At 45.3% G+C, this 8,325-nt stretch overlaps 1 protein-coding gene across 2 annotated transcripts; it reads right to left on the reverse strand.

Annotated features, from left to right (window-relative positions):
• Positions 1 to 4,707: 4,707 nt before the first annotated feature.
• On the reverse strand, positions 4,708 to 7,162 carry c19h1orf216 (chromosome 19 C1orf216 homolog). Of its 2 annotated transcripts, none has more exons than XM_008331134.3 (2): positions 7,050 to 7,162; positions 4,708 to 5,992 (listed from the first exon to the last, which is right to left on the reverse strand). In XM_008331134.3, exon 2 carries the CDS (start codon positions 5,968 to 5,970, stop codon positions 4,927 to 4,929), a length of 1,044 nt encoding a protein of 347 aa, XP_008329356.1. In that variant the 5' UTR covers positions 5,971 to 5,992; positions 7,050 to 7,162; the 3' UTR covers positions 4,708 to 4,926. The 2 variants fall into 2 exon arrangements, with proteins under 2 accessions (XP_008329356.1, XP_008329355.1); XM_008331133.3 differs by lacking the exon at positions 7,050 to 7,162 and adding an exon at positions 6,902 to 7,042.
• Positions 7,163 to 8,325: the final 1,163 nt, after the last annotated feature.

Raw genomic sequence — 8,325 nt, forward strand, 5'->3', positions numbered from 1 at the left:
TGTTTGACTGAATTTTGTCAGTGATGCAGCGACAAATTCATGAGCTGCGTTGAGTTAACTGGGTTCAGCTTCTTCCTGACGCCGCCGTATGTTGGGTTTTTTTTTTCACTTCAAAAGTCTGAAAATCAAACTAATCCTGCGTCGGGGGAGCGAGGTGAGACGCCGTTAACAGACTGCCTCAAACCTCCTGGAAACTCTCTTAAAAAGTGAGCGTTTTGCTATCACAATCCACGATTACACGCCACCGCGGCGGGCGCGACCCTCGCCGCTTGTGGCTTTTGTGGACGGGGTGTCAGCGTTTAGTCCCATTTCTCCGCGCCTCGGTCCCCAAAGAGACTGCAGCTCCATCTCCAGGTCAGGGGGGGAGAAAAGGAGTAAGTTAAAATGGAAGTGACAGTCTGCAAACATCCCAGCCTGCAGCTGCGCATACTTCACCCACCCACACGCTGACCGGGGGCCCTCCCATTCATGACCCCCCCATGCCTGGCACACGCACCTGCCGCTCCCAGCCGCGCTCTCACCCACGGCCGGATAATCTATGGGCGGATCGCAGCCTGGGCTGCTGTCAATGCACCCTTGAGAAAACCCCTTATGCGTGAAAAAGCCCCCTTTCACGGGCCCTTTGTGCACCACTGTTTTATGGGACAGCATTGGGGCATTATGAGGTGTGGGGGGGTTTTCATGGGACTCCATAGAAGGCTCTAATCCTTTCAATAAGAAAGTTTTAACCTGCTGTTTTCATATTTATTAGCTGGTTATAGCAGACGAGGCAGCTGAAACACACACACACACACACACACACATAAGGGCCCCGTCCTGGAATCACACACTGACGACTGCCTCTTTAGAACGGAGCTGATTGCTTTAACTGAATTAGTCCCACAGAGTCAAGTGGCTGAGTGACCCCAGGGGTCACACGGGGCTCAAACGCTGGTTCTCTTTTCACTTGTGGCGTCCACAGGTTGCGTCAACACGTCATCGTTTGTTTCAGCCTGTCCACGGGAAACGTTAAATTAATGTGGTCTTAAAAATCAAACCCAGTCAAATTTGGACAATTTAGAGAAAGAAAAGGTCAAAGGTCAGATTCATTTAATTTTCCAATTATGTTGTTAATGAGACATTAAAATTTAATTTGATGAGAAATGCAATTAAACCTGACATTTTCCCTCATTTTTACTTTTTTTTTTTTTTTTTTTACAACAATGGTTTTTAAAAAGTGGTTACCAAACTGGAGATCGTGGCCCCTCCACTGGAACGTTGTGTGGCCCAGGCTTTTCACTTTAATTTAATTTCATTTATTTTTATCTATCTATCTATCTATCTATCTGTCCTACATCTATGTGTGGCTGGTGTTGTTTCTCCTCTGACGACAGGTCTTTCTCTTCAGTTCATCATACTCAGGCCCGGGGCAGCAGCAGCAGCAGCAGCAGCAGCAGCAGCAGCCTCCCATCATCCTCTTCCTCACCCCATCTTCCCCTCCCTTATCCTCCCTCTCTCCCTTCCCACCATCACCACCCCTCTCCCCCCGCTCCCCCCCCTCTCTGTCAAAGCTGATTGTTTCCACGCCAGCAGAGTGCTGCGGGCGAGCACACTGTCACACTACATCAAGCCGAGGCAGAGAAGGGGATGATAGGGCATATATATGTATTTCACTCTTTAAAAAATACTTTGAAAAAAATGAAAAATAAAAGAGCTAAAGCCGCAGTACAACAGGGATCCCCGGTTTTTGTTTCTCCACATGTCAAGGGCATGTGAATGTGAAACCGGGGGTCCAGATTTTTCCTGAGGAACCCTAATTTGAAAGGACTGTTTGTGAGAATAGTGTCAGCAGGGGAAGTCAAACGGCAGTGGAGAAATAAATCTTCTCAGGGAGAGGTGGAGAAAATGACACCAGTTCATACAGAAATAAATTCCAACTCCACACAGGCATTTATACTTGTTGAACGTGTTGAAAAAATAAAGAGCGAAAGTTAGCAAGAAGATAGTTAGCGATGTGGTTAGCTTAAAGTTAGCCATGGGGTTGGAAACATTAGAAAAAGCTTATTAGAAATTAGAAGTAAGCTAAAAAAAAAAAAGAAAAAAGAAAACACATTGGATTCTGGAAAAAATGACAGAAGTTATAATATAATATTATTTTTAATATTATATTTAAATGCAACAAAATAGTTCTACGTAACATGGTAAACCAACCAAATGCTACGGCTGTTTGTAAATCGTTTTGACCTTTGACCCTGTCGGTGCTGTGTCAGTGTCATTAGTCCGTGTCTGTGAGCAGTTTGAACACGGTGAATCCTCCTCCTTAAACATTTTACAACACGTTGTGTTGAAGTGAATTATTTCGCCTGGATATTTGACTTGTTTGTTCTTGACTCCCGTGTCGTCGTTATTGAACATGCGGTGACAAACTGTTCCCTGTGGAAACCGTTCTTGATTCTAGGCTCCTTCAAACCCCCCCACTCTCCGACCCTCCACCTTTTTTTCACTTGGATGCCCTCTGGCGTCCGTACCTGGAACCTAGCACAGGAGATCGAGTGGTCTGTGATGGAGTGTCTCCCTCTAGAGGACACACTTGACTAAGGCGAACTTCAGAGCGGCGAGTGTTTCGGACTTGAATTGTGTATTTTACCAGAGAACTGTCAAAAATTAAAAAAGATATATTTGTATTTTAAAAATGACCATCAAATAAAATGAATTACGAACTTCAGAGCGGCGAGTGTTTCGGATTTGAATTGTGTATTTTACCAAAGAACTGTATAAAGAATTATTAATTAATATCAAATAAAATCAATTAAATTATTGGATGTAAGCAAAATTATTATTGACCTATTATTAATTATTATTAATGTTTATTTATTATTTTTCTGTTTGATAAATAATGATATCTAATGTTGTCTCATAATTCTAACCTTTTTTTAAAAGCTAATATTTAGCTGTGTTTAGGAAACCTTTCCAATTTCCTGATTGGTTCTTTACAATAAGTCTTAACTCATTCCTTTATCATTAGCTGCTGATTATTTGGATTATTTTTCTTGTTTAAAAACTAATGCTAACTTCCAGTCCAAATGTTAAATATGCTTGGACAAACTCATATTAATATTTGATTATTTTTAGTTAATATAATAATATATATTTATTTAAAAGCCAACACAGGGCAAATAAATTATATTCTGAAATTCAAACTAAGAACTAAAAAAATCTGCCACTTTATCCTGACCTGAAGCTGGATGTAAAAAGTGACTTCTGTTGTTCTGGTGCAGCTTTGATGCACAATTATCTCCATGTTTCACGCATGTTCCACGTTGGACACGTCCCCGGCGCCTGCAGCCTTCCTGACGTCACGCCTCTCGTCCTTACAAAAACACAATCAAAGCCACTATTGTTCCTGTTTGGTGTCTTGGTTTTTAAAGGTGTTGTTGTTGTTGTTGTTTACACGCCGTCATCCCTGAGCAAACTTGTCATCCACTCAGTTTTTGACGCACCTCCAATCAAAGAACGAGGCATCGATATGTAAATGGCCTCAGACTCTTACTGCCACGTCTGCGTCCAACACAGCAGATAAGCCTTTTCAACTCCTGGGTAGGAGGACGGAGGATTATCCTAAACCTGCCCCAGGGTTTGGAACCACCAACCATGAACCAGCCTTGGACTCTGAGAGCCCCAGGGTGCACTCTCTTCTCCAGGGTCCCCGGGGGCCTTCAGCTCATGGATTGGTGATTAGAGGGTGGCAGACCCCCTGGTATCTCTGCAAACACACACACACACACACACTCACACACACACAGTCATATGGAGGAAGGTGAGAGCGCCCGCGGCTGCTTCATCAGCAGCTACGTCCATGAAGAAACACACACACACACACACACACACTTCACACTGGTCTCAGTGCCTTGTGATGAGCAGATACAGAGCAACTTTGTTCCCCTGACAAAGAGGCGATTGTCAGCTGTGAGGTCGTTCACCTCAGGGCGTCAGTGCAGGCGGAACAGAAGGATTTTATTTATAAAAATAAAAAAATAACCTGCTGCTACTGGAGGTCAACAGAACTGACCTGCTGGTTAAAGACTAACTCAGAGGTTCAAATTCACTGGAACTGAGGCCGTTCTGTTCAGTGACAGTCTAAGGCCACCAGGGGCAGAAAATAGAGACAGGATCCTCTAAAAAAAATAAAAATCTTATAAAGGAGGAATTTTTGAATTTTTTCTGCCTGAATTCAAAATGTTCAGCTCAGAGTTTGTAAACTGTGGTCAGACTAAGATAAAGACCTAGCCAAACATTGGTTAAGACGTAGCTAAATTAGCCTTAAATATAGCAAGATATCTTGTTATTTAGTACATTTAAAAACCTAGCCATAAAGTTGTATTTTTTTGGCATGCAATGTGCAAACATTTGACTTTTTGACTTTAAGTGCAAGAAAAAAAAACTACTAAAAACCATCCAGTTCCTCAGTGAAGGTCAACCAGACACATCAGTGAGAGAAAAGACGACTTTATTTATTCTCTTTGTCATTATAACTATGTACAGCATCTATAAATCTTTTATGAAGGTGACGTTCTCTTCATCTTCACTGACACACAGACGACAACACAGCCATGACAGCATGACCACAGCACCACAGCACAGCTGCTGTGGCCCACATTATGTGTACGACAGTCGGGATGTGGGACATAAGATGTGGGACTTGTAATATACTCCACAGTGTATGTAGGCTAACTCAAATAAGGGGCGTGGTCCATTTCTGGGCCGAGCAAATGTTGCTTTGTGGACAACATCACAGTCGACACTGATTGTGTTTGTGTGGAACACAATCAGCAAAAACAAAGGTTTCTGTGTCGGACATTCTGGAGCACGAGGGAAAACTGTTCACCAAAGAGGATGATGGGAAACAACTCCACTTCCTGTTTGTGCTCTCACCGGTTTCCGTCTGTTTTACGACTGCCCGACAGCAGTCGGCGGAGGAGTGTTGGCCACGACGGCGGTGGCGCCGCCCATCCGCAGCAGCTCCTTCCTGTGAGTCAGGATGACGTCGAAGCTGGACTGCAGGCGGTTCTGCTGCTCCTGGACTCGGCTCTGAAGCGTACGGACCCAGCGGATCAGCGCCAGGCGGCGGTACATGGTCAGCTGCACCTGGTGCTTCTCCATCTCCTGGGCTTTGAAGTGCTCGCGGTCTCTCAGAGTCCAGACGGCGTCCATCATCTCTGGCAGCTCGCCGTCTGTGTCCGAGGAATCGTCGTCATCTTCGCGGGTTTTCATTTCCTCCTCCATGAAGTTCTCCATGTAGCTCCCGCTCAGGGACTTTCGGCTGAAGCTGTGGTGACGTGAAGGTGTCTCTCTGTTCACACCGGAGTGATGGTTGGATCTGGTCTCTCCCACACCCAGGCGGCTCCAGTCACCCTGTGCTGCCCCCTCTGTGTGAAGAGAGGATCCGCTGCTGCCACCTTCTGACCCGGAGTCTGAGCCGCTGTCTCCCCACTCGTTCTCGTCCTCACGGTCCAGGACCCTGTCTTGGTCTTCCTCTCGTCCTCTGAATCCAAAGCTTCCTCTCTTCATCTGCAGCTTCATCTCCTGCTGCTTCATTTGATTCTGCCTCTTCAGCATCCCCACCTCCTCCTCCTCCATCCTCCGTTCCTCCGCTCCGTCAGGAGGAACTCGTCCGTACCCGTCCTCGCCGCTCTCAATCTCCGGCAGCGGCTCCAGTGGGCTCCAGCAGGACATCTTCTGTCTCTGTGCGTTGTGATGCCCAGAGGACGGGGGGACGTTATGGGGGTCACGGCCCAATAGACCCAGGCTACGAGGTCGCACCGGGTTCTGGTTCTCGTCTCCGCCTCCGTTCCCTGTGAAGTCGTCTTTCCAAGGCAGGAAGTTGAAGTTGCCATCTTTCTCGCACTTCCTGTTTCGAAGCGAGGAGGACGGTTTGCTGTTGGCCCCTCCGTGACCTCTGTAGTTCAAAGGTTGGTCCTGATGTTGAAGCATCGCTGAGCGGGACTGTGACTCACTGAAACCACAGGGACAGAGATCTTAGGGTTTACATCACCATGGCAACAAGATCGTTAATATTCAATAAACATCTGCAACACAAAGTTCAGGAAATAAACAGTAACAGATGAGCTAAAAGATCGCCAGGAAATCTCCCAGACTTTCATTTAAATATTTTGCACTGGAAGAAATGGGAAAAACAACAAACGACCTGCGGACACCGCCGGGCCGCGGACCCACTGTTGAAAACCTTTAATTCAGAGCAATATATTTTCAACACATTGTTGCTCTTTGTTTTGAGTCTCTCCTACTGGTGTTCTCTCTCTCTCTCTCTCTCTCTCTCACACACACACACACACACCCGTGTCCAGTCTGTAACTACAGGCTGGACTCCGGTCCAATCAGCATCAATCATTAACGTTTCTCCTCAGAATGAAAATCTCTCTAATCCTGACTCCAGGCTGCTGTCAATCAAAGCCCAGCTCCGCCACTACCCGTCATCCTCTCCTGCCCGGTGCGCGTCCATGCGGTGCTGAAGGACAGCGACGTTGTCTGGAGCGCGCACGCAGCGAGGACACGTCCATGCAAAGACATAGATGTTGAATCATCAACACGGCAAAACAGCCCCCCAAAAAAAACGTGATCAGGCCGAATGAAGTCATTGTGATGAGAATAATAAAATATTATACCCAAACAGTGCTGGTGTTGAGCGGATGTTTCTGATTTTTAGTGAAAAACGCAGGTTTTCGCGTCGGAGAGCGTGAAAAACGCGTCTGATGGCGCAGGACGCCCGCTGCATGTTTTCACTGCCGCTAATCTGGAGTCAAGATTTACAGTAAACTCGACATCTGTCTCCTGGAATGATCGTAAAAGATAAAGATAGATGAAGAGAGAAGGGACAGAAGGTGACTCTCAGCTCCGTCCTCACCCCATCTCCGTGCTGCCTCCTGTCTACGGCTCCTCGGTGAAGAAGAGTCCGCTGCCTCTGCCCTTCATCTTCTCTGTTCGTCTTACATAAGAGCAGCACGGAGGACAAACACATCTGAATATATTTGCATGAACTTTTTTTTTCTTACCTTTTCCAGTGGCTTTACTAATTCAGCGGCTGTAGATTCAGATTTCTCCTCCTCCTCCTCCCGGTCCTCCTACAGTATGCTGTATGTTTATCTTCCTCTTCTCCTCCTCCTCCTCCTCCTCTTCCTCCCCCTCCTCCCTGCATCAGCTCACTGTGAAGTTATGGAGGGGGAAAAACAACGACAACCAGCCTGACTGATGCTTCCTGACCAGGGCTGGTCCTGGAGGAAGAGGGAGAAACTGTGGAGCAGGAAGAGAAACAATAAGGAGTTCGAACAAAACAATGACGTCATACAATGACTCCTTCAAGTTCGCATAGATAAAGCAAATATTTAAAAAAAAGTGAACAAATGCAAAGAAGTAAAAGTTGGGCAAAAGTATAACAACATAACACAAACATAAACATAACATTTCTCCACTCCAACGTTAAACTGAAATCACCTGAAAAAACAAACAAACAAACAAACAAACAGTTCAACTGTAGCCAGAGAAAATTACTTAAAGATAGCTTAGAAGAAGCTAAAGGTTAGCCAACCTCTGAGCTCTGACTCTGACACTAGTTCCTTCTCTTCTTACTTATCACAAAATCACATGTTAGCAAACCTTTACTTTTACATTAAGCTTGAAATATGACAATGACATGTTGACTATACAGTACATATATAAATATATAAATATATAAATATATAAATATATAAATATATATATAAATATATAAAGGCAGCGGCCGTCCACAGAATGTTTGTACAGAAATGTCCTGACACCAGCAGCCACATGATGTCACGCTGTAAACAACATCACACGGCATGGCTGTGACCGCCCCCCCACCCTCCTCCAGTCAGCCCTATTCTAGTACATCAGCCCCAGGCGACTCCTCTTTTTTCTCCTCTTTTTCTCCTCTGTCGTTCACTCTTAGCCTAAACATATAAAAAATGGATCAAAAACGGTCGACGGCCTGGAGGCCTGGTCACACACACAGTCATCTCTGCCTTCTTCTCCTTCTTCTTCTCCTTCTTCTTCTCCTTCTTCTTCTCCTTCTTCTTCTTGTTCTCCTTCTTTCTTATTCCTTAAAGAAGGAGGGGAAAAAGTCCCGAGTTCCAAAAGTCAGATCAGTCCAGGTCAGCTGTGAGGAGCAGCTGGGACAACAGTCAAGTCCACAGGAATCAGAGACGAGCTGCACGTCTTCTCCAAACATTGAATGAAGAATTCTAGATTCTTCTCAAGAAATTCTTCTAATTTGTTTAGTAAATTTTAGTTCAAGTCCGAGTTACTAAAAAC

The sequence above is a fragment of the Cynoglossus semilaevis genome, chromosome 18 (genome assembly GCF_000523025.1).
Source record: "Cynoglossus semilaevis isolate Cse_v1.0 chromosome 18, Cse_v1.0, whole genome shotgun sequence".
NCBI classification, from domain to species: domain Eukaryota; kingdom Metazoa; phylum Chordata; class Actinopteri; order Pleuronectiformes; family Cynoglossidae; genus Cynoglossus; species Cynoglossus semilaevis.